Source organism: Mytilus galloprovincialis, chromosome 3 (genome assembly GCF_965363235.1).
Source record: "Mytilus galloprovincialis chromosome 3, xbMytGall1.hap1.1, whole genome shotgun sequence".
Classification (NCBI taxonomy): domain Eukaryota; kingdom Metazoa; phylum Mollusca; class Bivalvia; order Mytilida; family Mytilidae; genus Mytilus; species Mytilus galloprovincialis.
The window spans coordinates 7,513,252-7,531,290 of record NC_134840.1 but is presented as its reverse complement, the minus strand read 5'-3'; the positions used below and the strand labels follow the sequence as shown (position 1 = coordinate 7,531,290).

At 31.3% G+C, this 18,039-nt stretch overlaps 1 protein-coding gene across 1 annotated transcript in view; it reads left to right on the top strand.

The window, feature by feature from the left end:
- LOC143067089 (G2/mitotic-specific cyclin-B3-like) overlaps window positions 1-17,581 on the top strand; it is a 35,217-nt gene extending 17,636 nt beyond the window's left edge. Inside the window, exons 5-10 of the mRNA XM_076240126.1 lie at window positions 1,349-1,441; window positions 1,856-2,086; window positions 4,704-4,859; window positions 6,603-6,752; window positions 8,000-8,127; window positions 13,569-17,581. Of these exons, the coding sequence (XP_076096241.1) occupies window positions 1,349-1,441; window positions 1,856-2,086; window positions 4,704-4,859; window positions 6,603-6,752; window positions 8,000-8,127; window positions 13,569-13,623 (813 nt within the window). The 3' untranslated portion in view covers window positions 13,624-17,581. The remainder of the gene's footprint in view (window positions 1-1,348; window positions 1,442-1,855; window positions 2,087-4,703; window positions 4,860-6,602; window positions 6,753-7,999; window positions 8,128-13,568) is intronic.
- The last annotated feature ends 458 nt before the right edge of the window (window positions 17,582-18,039 follow it).

The window sequence follows — 18,039 nt, the reverse complement described above, 5'->3', positions numbered from 1 at the left end:
AACACACAGACATTTACCAGCAGATTTGGGTAACAAGACATGGTGTCATGTATGCTGGCATAGGGTAGCTAATGATACTCAGGAAAAAAGGCGTCAGACAAAATATGGTTGTGTAGAATGTAGCAAACACCTTTGCATGCCACATTGCTTTACAGTCTACCACTCAGTCAGAAATTACACTTCTTAATTGACAGTTACTTTGTTACACATGAAGTTGAAGGAAAATACATAATTTGCTGAAAAGATATTCATCATTTGTTGAAAGGATTTTCATTGTTTGTTGAAAGGATATTCATAATTTATAATTGTTGTTACAGTTGACAGTTTCATTTATTAATTTTTGATCAATAATATTCCAAATTTTAAGGAACATTTAATTATTTTCATCATTGAACAATACACAACCAAAGACTGGAAATTCTAGCATCTCATGGACACTGACACAGATAATTATTTAAATAAATCATAGTAAGTTCATGATTGTTTTAAAAGAGTCTCACTTAGTTTATCAGGATATTGAAGTGTTAAATATTCATACATGTATATATACATATTGGTGTGTCAGATCAGAAAACATTGGAATAATATTTCCATGATACAAAACAAAACCAGAAAAAAATATATATATATATGCACATTCATATAAAATAGCACATATGAATCTCAAAAGTATTGATTGTACCAGAAAAAAATAGTATTTGATATCTCCACAAAATTTTATTAAATCCACAAAAGATTCCAATAGTCAGTTTATATCTAAATCAATGCAAAAATACAAAGAAAACATTGTACCAAGAAAGTCAACTCCAACTTGTTCAGGGTCATCTGATTGCATTACAGGTAAAAAATGGCCGCCGGAGAATTTGACATACCATTTTGATTCGTGTTTATTAACACTAATGAGCTAGAATTTTGACTCTGGAGTTATTTTTTCCATAAAACTTTGATAAAGGAACACTCGATAGGTGTTAATTACCGTTTGCAGTGTTAATTTAGAAGATGGAAGGAATAAATATAAACCGGTCACAAAAAAAAATGATTTCTCAAATAAAACGTTATTTTCCTCCAACAAAAGGTTAAAAAATATCAAAAGTATGTATTGTCATGTAAATTTGTTTGTATTGCAACGATCCTTTCATACTTAAGTGTAAAACTATCGAGTTTGAACCCGATTTGATGAGAAACAACAAAGATACAAACGTTTTTTACAAAACGTCACTTTTTCTTCAGTCACACGTCAAATTAATTCAGGCCAGGCAAACTGCGTGCGGAAATTTGATCAGGTCACACAACGTCGCAGTAAAAAAATCAGTAAGGAAAGTGTTAACCTAAATGTTGTTTTTTTCAGGGTGTTGACAATATTGACAGAGAAAACCTAAAAGATATAGCACAAGTGGCATTATATGCTCCATTTATCTTTGACTACTATAAGGAAAGAGAGGTATGTAAGACATATGCATACCATTTCTAATATTATTGCAATGTTTAGGTCCTACATGTAACCACAATGATGTCTAAAAGTTTGAAACAATATAAATTAATTTCAAGTTAAATTTCCTGCTCTATCATGTTCCAATTTTATCTCCCCTTGTTTAAATTGTAAGAGAGAAAACTGAATTGTGATTTTAAATTTTAATTATTAAATGTAATCTGGATTGAGATAACAGCTGTGATAATGAAGTTGCATCTGATATGGTTAATTCAAATCTACACACTTTTCAGCTCACACTTTTGGTTTAATTATTGACATCATAGATCTGTACTTTTGGAACATTTAACTTAAAATGTGAAGAAATAAGTCATTTTCTCTCCCAATGTGAATTTGTTTCATGTTCACCATGCTTATTATTTGTAGCTAAAGTTTATGGTTCCTATGTACATGGACAATCAGCCTACACTCACAACAAACATGAGATCTATTTTGGTGGATTGGTTGGTAGAAGTCCAGGAGAATTTTGAACTTAACCATGAAACCTTATATCTAGCTGTCAAACTGGTGGATACATACCTATCAAAACAAATTGTCACCAAAGAACTTCTACAACTTGTAGGAGCAACATCGTTGTTCCTAGCTTGTAAATTTGATGTAAGAAACACAAATACTAAGTTGTTCAAACCCCTCAATACATCTCAGTTAGACAGTCATTTTGATGCACTTCCATCTAAATCATTGTCCAGCAACTTTGAATTAATTAGCAATGTTGCTGTCCATCAGATTGTCTTTTTCTGAATTTTGTGCAGAGAGCTTTAGAATATTTAATGGCTTAGTTATTTCCCTTAGACATTCAGATTCTTTTACTTGTGCAAGTAAAAAAGTCATACTATCTTCTTTTCTTGTATTTCTCCGGACTTCTTTGCTCTTATAGAATTTAAATTGCCATTCACTTTGCATATGTCTTAACTAATCATTTAAGTGTTATTTCAATGTTATTTCATGGACAATTAAAATTTATATATTTGTTGTCTTCAAAACACTGCTAATTTACAAGGCTCAAAGGGGCAATTATTTCAGATCTAAGCACAATAAATTTCTTTGTTGAATTAATGACAGTCAGGGGTACTACTTTTACAAGTAATTTTTATTTACTTGAAGTAAAAAAAAAAATATATAAGTAAATTTGTAGGATACTTATACAAGTGAGTTTAATTTACTTGTAAAGGTAAAAAAAATAAAATGACTTAGTTATGTCCCTTAGACATTCAGAATTTTTTACTTCTTTAAGTAAAAAAGTCATCTAATCTTCATTTCTATAATTCTTAGGATTTCTTTGCTCGTATAGAATTTTAATTTGTCTGCCTATTGCAAATGTCTTTACTAATCATTGAAGTGTAATTTCATGGACAATGAAAATCCCATTTGTCTGTTATCTTCAGAACACTGGTCATTTACAAGCCCCAAAGTAGCAATTTTTGAAGGCTTTGCGCAATCAGTTTCTTTGTTGAATTAATGAGATGAAACATTGAACTCTTATCAAAAATTATGAGCTAACCTTGGGAAAATCATTAAAGGCCTGATTTTACATCTCAAAACTTGAGAATTTTGGTGGGATTGTAAAAAAAATTTACTTGTATAAGTAAATTTTTGAGAAAATCAAGGGGAGATTATTCAAACATTATAATTTACTAAAATATATGTATATTTTTTTTACTTCTTCAAGTAAATAAAAATTACTTGTACAAGTAGTACCCCTGACTGAATGAGATGAATTGTTAAACTGTAATATAAAATCATGAGCTTACCAGAGAAAACTTGTTTAACCCTCCCCCTAACCTGGGACTGGTGTAACTGTACAACATAAGAACAAACTATAAAAATCAGTTGAAAAGGCTTAACTCATCAGATGGATACAAATAACATACATCTAACAAACACAGAGTGGACATGGCCGGGTACTTGTATATCCCTACAACAAAAAGACACTAAGTACTGATCTGTAGTACTCAACATAAGTCTGACATATGTACAATTAAAAAATTACATTTAGATAAAATTATATACATTTGATAACCAAAAAAGTAAGGGGTAATAAATAGATATCAGCATGATTAGAGCTGATTCTGATATTATACTCCTAAAACCATGTTCTCTATCCTAATGTATGCTGAAAAAGAACATCTAAATTAACCTTAATTGTTTTTGTCGAGCCTTTGACTTTTGTCGAAAAAGCGAGACTAAGCGATCCTACATTCCGGCGGCGGTGGCCGTGGCGTCCACAAATATTCACTCTGTGGTTAAAGTTTTTGAAATTTTAATAACTTTCCTGGGTTTGTACCAAACTTTGACAGAAGCTTGTTTATGATCAAAAGATAATATACAGAAGTAAATTTTGTAAAAAAATAAATCCATTTTTTCCGTATTTTACTTTTAAATGGACTTAGATTTTCTGCCAGGAAACAACACATTCACTCTGTGGTTAAATTTTAAAAAAAATTAATAACTTTCTTATGCTACTTTTAATTTGTACCAAACTTAAACAGAAGCTTGTTTATGATCATAAGCTAGTATTTAGAAGGAAATTTTGTTAATATTTTGTACCTGTGTATCTGTATTTTACTTATGAATGGACTTAGTTTTTCTTCCAGTTAACATTTAACATACAGTCTGCAGTTAAAGTTTTTAAACATTTATTAGATTCATAAACTATCCTGGATTTTTACTAAACTTGGACAGAAGCTTCTTACAATCAAAGTATAGTATCAAGAGGAATATTTTTATTGATTTTTTTCCTCATTTTGTTGAGCCTGTGATTTTCAGCAAAAGTAGGCGAGACACTGGGTTCCGCGGAACCCTTACAAATTTTTATTAATTAAAGTTCATTCAACAACTGTCTTAGTCCTATGATGTTACACCAAATTGTTTAGTTTTCTGTCCTTGTTTTAACCTTCTTTAAGTATGATATCCTTTAATAATTAGATTTTGTATGTAACAAGTCTTCTGATTTTGTCTATCAGTTCATGGACATAATTTTGTCATGTGACCGTGATGTCATCAACATTTATTCATGATTTACTTTGGCTTAAAATAGAATTTAGAATTAAATTATAAGGAATGACTAATATTTTTTCTGTCTATTCGAAACAACATCAAAAATGATGTTATTTCTTCATAGACAAAAAAATTATTAGTCATTCCTTATATGGAAGGAAAATTATGTGTGCATTCTTGAAACATGGTAATATTGGCTATTGTTACTTTTTTATAGGAACGATGTCCTCCATTAATAGAAGATTTCCTTTACATATGTGATGATGCTTACAACAGAAGAGAGTTCATCTTGCTGGAAATATCCATATTTAAAACAATAAAATATGACATTGGCATGCCCTTGTCATACAGATTTCTACGTAGATACTCAAAGGTTTGTCATTAATTAAAACAGAAAATCAAAGCCTAATACACAAACAATATAAACAGTATAAACAACATGACATTTTCTTCATAGCCAATACCACAGTCAGCTATAAAAGTCCCGGAAATGAAAGCCTATTACACAATAACAGTAACAACATTACACTTTCTTCAATTAACCAGGGATTGACACTAGACAGTTTAAGGGAAGTTGATAGAATCCCATAAATGACAGTTTTTATTTTGTTGTTAATCAAGAGTAGCATTGGTGATTCCTGAGAATTTTACAGTTAAAGGTCGCTAAAACATTTTAATTTTAAATTTGCATACAATAAATCATTCTTGAACGTTTCTAGAAAAATGGTTAGAAACTTCATTGCCTAAATGTGATGCAAGCACTAATACAAATTCGTAGGTTCCTTAAATAAATCAAGTATGAATAATTTCAACAGTTTGAAAAAAATGACAAAAAGTGTTTAAAGAATTTCCAGATCCTTGTATAACATTTATAAGCAGCAGTGTTCTCCCCAGGATTTTTGGATAGCGCTGTGGTAAGCGCGTAATTTTTCGACAATTCTCAGGAACGGCGCGTGGTTTGTTTGTAATTCATTTGTTATGTGTTTTTCTTATATTATGCTATTGATGTTTTCTCTTGTAATGATGTCCTCATCATGCTAATGGAAGTTACCCCTTTGTTTGTTAATGTTATTGTCTGGATATAGAAAAAGAGTCTTTTTTCTCCATTGTAAATTCATATAATCCTCATATTATCTGTGTATAAACCCAAGGAGAAGTATATTTCCATGATGGGTCTATACCAGACTGTCTATGTGAAGATTTCTTAGCACTAACAGGTGATCAGGTGATGTTACAGAACATGTAGGAGTCAGGTCCAACAATAAAGTCATTGTCAGCTTCTGTGTTTGGTTTTGTATCCTGTTAACCTTATGACATTTTTTAGCATATAAATGATTTCTCATTTTTCTGACCTTAGCGTTTTATATAATTCAAATGGCTTCATCTAAGCTAGACATCGAGAAGGTGAAGTTTGATTTTCTAATCATATCCCCTCAATTGTTTTCAAATGGTAAAATTTGTTCCTGTTGAATTGCTGACTAAACAATTATTAGTTCGAATAGGTGATAATCAATACATTGTACTACAAAGACTTGCTCATGTCCGGGGTTCGTATGGATAGTAAACCCGGCAAATTGTAATAAACCCCTGTGTTTGATCGTTTTTAGAATCATCCTTTGTTCAAAGTTTGTAAAACAAGTTTGTGAGTGTCGTTGGGAAATGCTGTCAATTTATTTCATCTCATTTCATTCATATATGCCTCTCTATAGTCTTTTAATTAAAGAAATAGATGTCAATGTTGAAATCTTTGTTTATTTTGATCTTTCAAATTCGCCATTTTGTAAAATTTATTAGACTGGTCCCGCGGAAGTACTTAATACAACGGAAATAATTCATTCAGAAATAGTAAACCAGTCAATCACGTGATCAGAAGTGAAACATAAGCGGGAAATTTGAAAAAATTACGAAAAAAAATTTAAAAATTATAGCGACACGCTGCGGTCGGTGCAATAGAACAGCGGAAAATTGTAATAGCGCTGAAAAGCGCAGCGCTAAAACGGCCTGGGAAGAACACTGAGCAGTGTATGAAATTTTACAACAAGAGGTTATCTCAGACTAATGTTATTAGAAATGCCCAATATGTAATATTCCAGAACTTGATGTTCTATATTTTCAGTGTGCAAGAGCTTCCATGGAAACCCTTACCCTTGCAAGATTTATATTAGAAATGTCCCTGATGGAGTATGAGTTTATCAAGTACAGAGAATCCAAGATGGCTTGTGCCTGTTTACATCTGGCCCAGAAGATGAAAAAAAGTGGAGAATGGGTACAAAACAAGATATATTTATATGATACAAAATTAACAAAAAAAAGTGGAGAATGGGTACACAACAAGATATATTTATATAACATACAAAATTAACAAAAAATAAGTGGAGAATGGGTACACAACAAGATATTTATATTACATACAAAATTAACCCAAAAAAAGTGGAGAATGGGTACACAACAAGATATTTATACGACATACAAAATTAACAACAAAAAAAGTGGAGAATGGGTACACAACAAGATATTTATATGACATACAAAATTAATAACAAAAAAAGTGGAGAATGGGTACACAACAAGATATTTATATGACATACAAAATTAACAAAAAAAAGTGGAGAATGGGTACACAACAAGATATTTATATCACATACACAACAAGATATTTATATGACATACACAACAAGATATTTATATGACATACAACAAGATATTTATATGACATACAAAATTAACAAAAAATATAGAAACACAGGCCAAATATAATTTTTCCTACGTTTGCCATTTTTGATACCCTTTTACCCCTCTCACCTCACCTTGTTGCTGAAATTAATGATTTTGAAGTTCATCCAAACAAATTTAAAACCTACGGGAATATTTCAACATAAGTATTTTTCCAAAATAAAATTTGAAAAATGAGAAAATAGGGGGGCAAAATAGAGGCTTATAGTGTCCTTTCATCATTGTTTGTTACCATGGTAACCTCATTATTTTTATTATCTGAATACCTGGTACCTTAGTTTAGGTATGACAAATTGAAGTAAATGTATTATTTCTTAGATTTGAAGTAATATTTTGGCCAAATACCCCTACTCCTTTCCATCGTAATGATATAAAATAAGAAAAGGGTCACCAAGCATGTTTTTACAATACACATTGAAACTGTTAAATCTTGGTAAAAAAAATACCATAAAAAGTAACATGAGCATTATTAGTGCATCCTGTTGTAATTTGTTGATATTCAATGTTTTTTACTACCATCTATAAAATAACATCAGTAAATACACCAAAAAATGTAAGATTAATTATTTCAACAAACAAGTACTGCATACAAATAAGGATATCAAAATCTTAAATACTCGTTTTTCTTTAGTTTAAGCAATGATGAAATCGTCCAAAAAACTTTAAAAAAAATAATTTATAAGTACAAAGTTTCAATTTATTTTTCTATTTATAAATTGTTTCACTTATGTTCTTAATAATAACAATTTGAAATGCTTTAACTCTACAATTTATTTTCAGACAAGCACATTAGAGTTTTACACTGGTTATACACATGAAGATATTCTACCTCTTATGAAAGAATTAAATCAGATGATTGCATCACCTCCTAAACATCTGAACACGATACTGTCTAAATATTCACACCAGTAAGTATCACTGAGAATTGTACGACCATTGATCAATGTATAAAAATCTGAACACGATACTGTCTAAATATTCACACCAGTAAGTATCACTGAGAATTGTACAACCATTGATCAATGTATATAAATCTGAACACGATACTGTCTAAATATTCACACTAGTAAGTATCACTGAGAATATTTACGACCATTGATCAATGTATAAAAATCTGAACACGATACTGTCTAAATATTCACACCAGTAAGTATCACTGAGAATTGTACGACCATTGATCATTGTATAAAAATCTGAACACGATACTGTCTAAATATTCACACCAGTAAGTATCACTGAGAATTGTACGACCATTGATCATTGTATATAAATCTGAACACGATACTGTCTAAATATTCACACCAGTAAGTATCACTGAGAACTGTACGACCATTGATCAATGTATAAAAATCTGAACACGATACTGTCTAAATATTCACACCAGTAAGTATCACTGAGAATTGTACGACCATTGATCAATGTATATAAATCTGAACACGATACTGTCTAAATATTCACACCAGTAAGTATCACTGAGAACTGTACGACCATTGATCAATGTATAAAAATCTGAACACGATACTGTCTAAATATTCACACCAGTAAGTATCACTGAGAATTGTACGACCATTGATCAATGTATAAAAATCTGAACACGATACTGTCTAAATATTCACACCAGTAAGTATCACTGAGAATTGTACAACCATTGATCAATGTATATAAATCTGAACACGATACTGTCTAAATATTCACACCAGTAAGTATCACTGAGAACTGTACGACCATTGATCAATGTATAAAAATCTGAACACGATACTGTCTAAATATTCACACCAGTAAGTATCACTGAGAATTGTACGACCATTGATCAATGTATAAAAATCTGAACACGATACTGTCTAAATATTCACACCAGTAAGTATCACTGAGAATTGTACAACCATTGATCAATGTATATAAATCTGAACACGATACTGTCTAAATATTCACACCAGTAAGTATCACTGAGAATTGTACGACCATTGATCAATGTATAAAAATCTGAACACGATACTGTCTAAATATTCACACCAGTAAGTATCACTGAGAATTGTACAACCATTGATCAATGTATATAAATCTGAACACGATACTGTCTAAATATTCACACCAGTAAGTATCACTGAGAACTGTACGACCATTGATCAATGTATAAAAATCTGAACACGATACTGTCTAAATATTCACACCAGTAAGTATCACTGAGAATTGTACAACCATTGATCAATGTATATAAATCTGAACACGATACTGTCTAAATATTCACACCAGTAAGTATCACTGAGAATTGTACGACCATTGATCAATGTATATAAATCTTAATTCCAATTAACATGATTTCACAGGTTATAAAAATAATCACAGCTAAGTTGAACATAAAAGAATGGATGAAAGCAGACTATGATATAGAAATGTCTGTTTATTGTTAAATGATGTTCGCTTGTCATGTTTTGGAATTTTTGTCAGATTTTCAGAATCCTCTGGTTTTATCCATTTGAATGCCTTAACCATTTCCTCCATTGAAATTTTTTATTTGCATACTTGATTCGCATAGGATTTTTCAATTAAATGCTGAAAATATGCTTTAAAGTATTAATGCATTGCGGAAAAACAAATAGTTCATCAAATAAATTAAAGTCAGACATTCCTATGATATTCCTTTTCATATTGGATACAAATTTTATTGAGTCTACTAAAGACACTTTGTAGTCCAAGCGTTTCAACTGATGTAATACACAGGCGTCAAAAGGCGTCATTATGGAGGAAAGGGTTAAAACATATTGAGTATTGACCCCATTTTTGTCGAGCCTTCGACTTTAGTCGAAAAAGCGAGACTAAGCGATCCTACATTCCGTCGTCGTCGGTGTCGTCGTCGGCGGCGGCGTGGCGTCCACAAATATTCACTCTGTGGTTAAAGTTTTTGAAATTTGAATAACTTTCTCAAACGATCCTGGATTTCTACCAAACTTGGACAGAAGCTTGTTTATGATCAAAAGATAGTATCCAGAAGTAAATTTTGTAAAAATAAAATTCCATTTTTTCCGTATTTTACTTATAAATGGACTTAGTTTTTCTGCCGGGAAATATTACATTCACTCTGTGGTTAAAGTTTTTAAAATTTTAATAACTTTCTTAAACTATCCTGGGTTGGTACCAAACTTGGACAGAAGATTGTTTATGATCATAAGATAGTATCCAGAAGTAAATTTTGTAAAAAAAAAATTTTTAATAATTTTTGAGAACTTAAACTTGTCAATGATAAAGCTATGAAAAGTCAAGAAAGAACATTTTTCCCGTCAAAATTTCAATGGCTAATATCTCGAAAACAAGCGCATTGACCTCTATCTTATTTTTGCTTTTTTGATTTCTTAATTAATCCTTTATCAATATATAAATATACTAGTGTTATGGAAAGCTAATTATTTTGAAACTGAGCAGCGAACTTCCTTAAGGTAGCTCAGTTGTCTTGGATTGTTGAATAGATTAAAACAATCTGTTTAGATCTTTACTGTAATGTGCAAAGTTTAAGAGAAGAAGGAATTTTATTTATTATCTAAATGAAGAAAAATATCTCTGTGATAATTATAGTATAACTAATCGCCGTATTTGAATATAAAAAATAAGACAACGCGTGACCGAACGACGCATGGATTAAACGAGTGCGCAGCACGAGTTTAATCCATAGCGACGTTCTGTCACAAGTTGTCTTATTTTTGATATTCAAATACGGCGATTAGTTATTCTTTTTATTACATTGGCAAATGCCTTTTTTTATGAAATTAACCCTTTCACCGATTGCTGCCCAGAGAGAAGCTACTCTGAGACGATGGCTTCCCTGGCTACTATTACTCAAATGGGAGATCTTCACAATAAATGTCAATAAAAACTTGTTTGTAGTTATTTGTGTATTTATTGCATTCACTAACACCATGTTCACAGTTTTTTTCATGTTTTGATAATTTTTTATTCATAAAATATTCAAATTTTCAAATTTTCGGCATTATCTAGGTGAAATTCTCAAAATTCTGCTCTTTGACCCCAAATCGTAATTTTTAAACCCAAAACGGCAAAATTTTGAAAATTTTTATGAGGTTGTAAAAATTCCTCACACTGAACGATGTCCATTCCAAGTGTTTTGTACATAAAACGACATTTTACGTCAAAAAAGTATACTAGTTTGGCTTCAATTCTTCCATATTCTTTCAAAAAAAATGTTCCCTCATTTCAAATTCTCGTAAATTCCGTAAATTCGGTCTGATTTTGACACGGTTTTCAACAAACGGAAGCGCCATGTTTATACTTTCATCCGGGTATTCATCAAAGAAAGATAACTCATGTTTGCACTGTTTTGAGCGGGAAACATAAAAGATGTATTCCGATCCCGGTAAAACGGGACTCATCGTCAACTGTCTGAAGCGTGAATCCCGGTAAACCGGGACTCATCGGCGAAAGGGTTAATGTAGAAAATGTAAGGAACTATATCTTTTTCCTACGCATTGACAATTTGTTTTGATCCGACGTTATCGACGTCTTGACAACGCCTATTGTTGTATGACGTCAGAGAGTGAAATAACCACGTTTATTTCACATGTGAAATTATCGGTTTTTATTTAACTGGGAAATCAATGTAATTCATTGCAACCAATGTAATAATAGTTTATTTCAACTTTGCCATACAAGGGGAGATAACTTAAATAATGTCACTTTTATACTGGAATGTTTTATGAATTTACCTTTTTGTTTGATAACAAGTAACAAGTCTGATGACTTTTTATGCCCCACCTAAATAGTAGAGGGGCATTATGTTTTCTGGTCTGTGCATCCGTCTGTCCGTTCGTTCGTCTGTCCGTTCGTTCGTCCGTCTGTTCGTTCGTCCATCTGTTCGTTCGTCCGTCTGTCCCGCTTCAGGTTAAAGTTTTTGGTCAAGGTAGTTTTTGATGAAGTTGAAGTCCAATCAACTTGAAACTTAGTACACATGTTCCTTATGATATGATCTTTCTAATTTTAAAGCCAAATTAAACTTTTGACCCCAATTTCACGGTCCACTGAACATAGAAAATGAAAGTGCATGTTTCAGGTTAAAGTTTTTGGTCAAGGTAGTTTTTGATGAAGTTGAAGTCCAATCAACTTGAAACTTAGTACACATGTTCCCTATGATATTATCTTTCTAATTTTAATGCCTAATTATATTTTTTATCCAATTTCACGGTCCATTGAACATGGAAAAGGATAGTGCGAGTGGGGCATTCGTGTACTTTGGACACATTCTTGTTATTTATTTTTTCCTGACACAAGTGTTCTACCATACTATAGTTTTTTACAATAAGAATCAATTTCTGAAATTTATCTTTGAACTGCCCTTTCATTACGAATGACATTTATAATCACAAAAAAAAATAATGCAACATATTTTAAAAAGCAAGAAATTTATTTACCATTTAAAGCTTCATGATTGTCAATACGCTTCAAATTTTCTGCATAGGATTGTAAATCAAATATTTTTTAAAACACCCATGCTATACTTTTTTCAAATTCTTCTTTCAAAACATCTTACCTGGTAGGGCATTGTAATAAGACAAAAGTATTATGGTAGTAATGTATCTTTGAATTTTGTAAATAAGCCATGCTCGTCTTCTGAGACTGTATGAGAAGCTTCTTCCAGATGAAAAATAATTTGCTATGATCATGATTTGTAGAATTCCAATGTTCCTAACAAATTCAAAATTTAGCATGTTTGCAATTCAGCCAAACCATCTTGAGAAACAACAATTTTGATAGGTTGATCAAAAACAATATCAAGAGAAACAGCGGTTTTTTTATTGACTGATCATGATAGTTTACCTTGGGAAAAGTTCAAAATCAGACAATACTTTGAAAGTGTTCAAATTCCCCAAATCTGACAGGGCATATTAAAAAAGTACAGTTTGTCTATTGGGAAAAGGCGGGTGGACTGCCCTATGTAAATGACCAAACTCGCAGGTATACTGTACATGCTAGAGAAATCATTGATAATATTATTTAGTTTATGTGGTAAAACTTTAACCGTAAAGACTCTCAACTTAGAATAGAAACATGATTAGTATAGTAGGGTAGACATTCAGTGTGTGTACTCTTGTTTAAATGCCATACAGCAAGTTCAGGGTGAATATAGATACAAGAAGTTAGCTTTATTCCAACCTAGTACGATATGAAACACAATACTGTGTCCATTCTTTTAAACATACACTTTAATATTCATCTTTAATTTGTCCTTTATTATTTGCATGCCCAAAAATAGTACAATTATACATGCTCATAGCTTTAATAATAACTATAACTGTATCTCTTCTGGTATGCAATTTTACAATGATTATCTTTTATTTTTCAGTGTGTTTTATGAAGTAGCAAAGATCAAGGCATTAAGTTCCAGTGAATTGAGCTGAAGCTAGTTAAAGCATAGTCATATGTTGTTGGCTCCATTTATGTCCAGGAATCTGAGCTTACATCAAATCAACCATAAACAGTCATCAAACTGTTTACATCTTAATCACATGTTACATGGTGCTACTTGACATTATTACTCATCAAGTTTCAATTTTAGGAACACTGTTTGTGTGTTTATTTTAATTTCTCTAATTATTGCAACACAAAGAAGTAGGTCCATGAGTGCCATAATTAGACCATTGAAATCAAAGCATTACAAAATATAACTACTTCACTTTCTGAGTTCAATTAATTTGTCATCTATTGATGTTTATAATTGGATCAGAGCTTACAGCTCATTTTTAACAAAGTGAACATCATTTTTCCCCCAAATTTAGTCTTTTTAGGTTTTTGTCGAGCCTGCAACTTTTGTTGCAGAAAGCTCGACATAGGGATAGTGATCCGGCGGCGGTGGCGGCGTTAGCTAACTTCTTAAAAGCTTTATATTTTAGAAGTTAGAAGACCTGTATGCTTCATACTTTGTATATAGATGCCTCATGTTACGAACTTTCCGTCAGTCACATGTCCAATGTCCTTGACCTCATTTTCATGGTTCAGTGACTACTTGAAAAAAAAGTAAAGATTTTTTGTAATGTTAATTTCTCTCTTATTATAAGTAATTGGATAACTATATTTGGTATGTGTGTACCTTGCAAGGTCCTCATGCCCGTCAGACAGTTTTCACTTGACCTCGACCTCATTTCATGGATCAGTGAACAAGGTTAAGTTTTGGTGGTCAAGTCCATATCTCAGATACTATAAGCAATAGTGCTAGTATATTCGGTGTATGGAAGGACTGTAAGGTGTACATGTCCAACTGGCAGGTGTCATTTGACCTTGACCTCATTTTCATGGTTCAGTGGTTATAGTTAAGTTTTTGTGTTTTGGTTTGTTTTTCTTATACTTTATGCAATAGGTCTTCTATATTTGGTGTATGGAATGATTGTAAGGTGTACATGTCTAACTGACAGGTGTCATCTGACCTTGACCTCATTGTCATGGTTCAGTGGTCAAAGTTAAGTTTTTGAGTTTTGATCTATTTTTCAAATACTTTATGCATTAGGTCAACTATATTTGGTGTATGGAAATATTTTATGATCTATATGTCTGTTACGCAGGTTTTATTTGACCTTGACCTCATTTTCACGGTCCATTGCTAAGTGTTAAGTGTTTGCGTTTTGGTCTGTTTTTCTTAATTTATAAGCAATAAGTCAACTATATTTGTTGTATTGAAGAATTGTTAGCTGTACATGTCTGCCTGGCATGGTTCATCTGACCTTGACCTCATTTTCATGGTTCATTGATCAACGTTTTGTTTTCTTGGTTAATGTTGAGTTTATGTGACAGTTGTAATAAAGCTTTATATTTAGGTCTATCAACATAATATCAATGATTAGTAAAGAAGGCGAGACATTTCAGCGTGTGCACTCTTGTTAGTTTTAGGTTACACACTTATGTCATGATTTTAAAATATATTTTAAACAACCTAATTTTATTTCAATCTAAATTCCTGCCGAAATGTTTTGATATTTGGTTGGTTTTCAAGACACTTCATGAACCTAATTCCTTTTGTATATATACATTTAAGTTTTATCATTATTATAGAATGTTTTAACAATACAAGGAAGACTCCCAATATTTTCTACAAATTTATATCACACTTTTTATTCAGTTTGAATTTGTTTTAATCATTTTGAAAATTCTTTTTAGAGTAAGATGAACCTTTTTTTAGAGAGATTAAAAACTAAACAATCATGAAATAATATGATAAAATGAGTGGCAGAGTATTTTATTTTAATAATTATGAACATTTGATTTAAAACAGTTTTTATATGTCTACTTTGAAATCGGTTAAATGTTTTTTTTTTAGAATATTTGAAATGATCTGTTAAAAAGAGAACATTACACAATCATGACAATGAGATATATTTAACTTGTAGAAATAATCTTTAATATGGTTGTTGATATATATACTAGCAAACTGATAAAGCTCAAACATCTTAAATTTAAAAGTGGATGCATTAAAGCATTGATGTGAATAAACTAGTCTCCTTGATTTTAAATTTGGTCTAATATATATTTATACCTTTAGACATGTCATAAATTTTATAGATATTTTTTTATTTATATGTATATATTAATATTTTAAGAACATTCTGAAATTGATACAGGAATTAGAATGTATAAGATGATAATGGTCTTCTGACATCTTTTACCCGTCAAAGACCATGATTGTTTTAATCAATTATTGACCTTTGTAAGGGTCTGACATAGCTGTAACCAGACAGCTTCCAGTTCAACAAAACTGAAATATGGTTGTTATGCATATCATTGGTAAGAATGGTACATTTTTTACTATTGTCCCAGAATAAACTTTGTACATACTTGGAAATAGTACTATAATATACCAAACTAGAGACTATCAGTGTTGTGACCCCTATCCTCTAAGAAAAATGTCAGAAACATAAATTACATATTATAGTATGGATTTTGTGTCTGTAACTCTTTCCTTATCAACTTTCCATCCTTTTATAACTCTTTAATCCTCTCACTCTCTTGTTCATATTAAACATGGTCATGTCAATTTTTTTTGTGTTCATGCAGAGGAACAATTCATATTGGTTTGATCTAATTTTTGGGGAAAGACGGCTTCAAGCCGTCAATCCCCTATGGGGTTGACCAGAGTGACAAGCCCTCACGTCAATCGTTTTGTTTTGATAGTTTGGAAATCCCCCAAAAAATCTTACTGAGATTGATGAGAAGGAGACACAAAAATGAATAGATTGAATTTAAACACTTTTTCACACATTTCCCTTCTGTTTCTTGTGAAATTGTCGTATTTTGAGCTCTCCCTTACACTATATACGTTTTTTTAACAATCCGGAAAAATCTATATTTCGAAATATTCTAAATATATCTAACCTATTATGTTGTAATGACATCAGTGTTGGAATGCCACACTACGTAGAAGTAGGGATATCCTTTACTGATTATTAAAATCATTCTCAGAATTCATGCACTAATTTAAAATCGGTATTTGTTTACAATAAACATAATTATGTTTGCTGTAGATGATTCAAACATCAACTTGATGCAATGATTTAATTTCTAGGTCAACTTGCAATTTATATAATTACTGGGGATAAATGAGATTGGGGAGAGAAACGGCAGTTTTCATTCTTTCTGTAAAAGTCTGTTTTGAGAATCATCAGGACTCCAATACAGGAGCATCTCAATTAATGAGTAATTATCCACTAAAATAAAAGTTAATGTACCTAAACACTTGAAATGTGACATTTAGTATATGATAAGTAGTCTTCCATTTAAACCAAATTTTGTGTACCAACATAATCATTATAATGATGAAAAATATAAGAAATTAAAAATGTTTCACTTTGTAGTTTAAACCTATTTATTCATGAAATTTACTAATATATCAAAATGTAGGATCTGGAAACAAGCTTCACACAGCTTATATCAATCATATTGGTTTTTATAAGTACATGTATCCTTGTGATGAGAGTTGTAACTGGAACTTTATCAATGGAAATTTAAAACTGAATAGATTTTTCAGTCCTCACTTTCTTGAGAAAAAAGATTATAAATCTTAAAGTACTGTCAGAACAAATGGAGAATGACCCTAGCCTGCTGTTCAGTGGTACACAATTAAAATGTTGTTAAATGATAGAATTCAGTTGATTTTAGATAATTAGCTTTCAACTTTAATCAAATGTTTTGATTGAGAAGGTGCAGATCTCATCCATTGGTCCAAATTGACTCCATGATGAATTCTTAATTAAGGAAAGGAAATCACATCAAACAACAATTGATTGCACTATTGTCAACCTCTCTACATGTTCTAGCTGTTCTTTTGTTCACTCTTTGTATGTAGACTATCAAAAGATATCCCCCCCCCCCCCACTCCCTAACAAAAAAGAAGAAAGAAACAATTGCCGTCTTTCCCCTCAGAGCTCTTCAGCTCTTTAATTTCAGTTTGTCATTAAGAAGTATTTAAAAAAATTATTTCAGTCATTCAAACCTGTCCTAACATCATATTGTTTATAGAACTTTCCCTGGGTTTCAAGGAAAATTTCTATGAATGTCTACCTCAATAATAAATACTCTGTTACAGAGGTAAACTTTTAAATGAGATCAGTATCATAGGGACATTACAAAGTATTACTACACAGGATCTTTTATACAGAGATACTCACACTCCTGCTATAATAAACAAAATTAATGTTGAAATACTTGTAACATTATACATTGTACAAGTTTCTTGGATCTTTTTTAATCCATTGAACAAACAGTTGTAGTCTAATGTAAAGGTATTGTTAATGATGCATAAACTTTCGTGGATATATTTATACAGACAT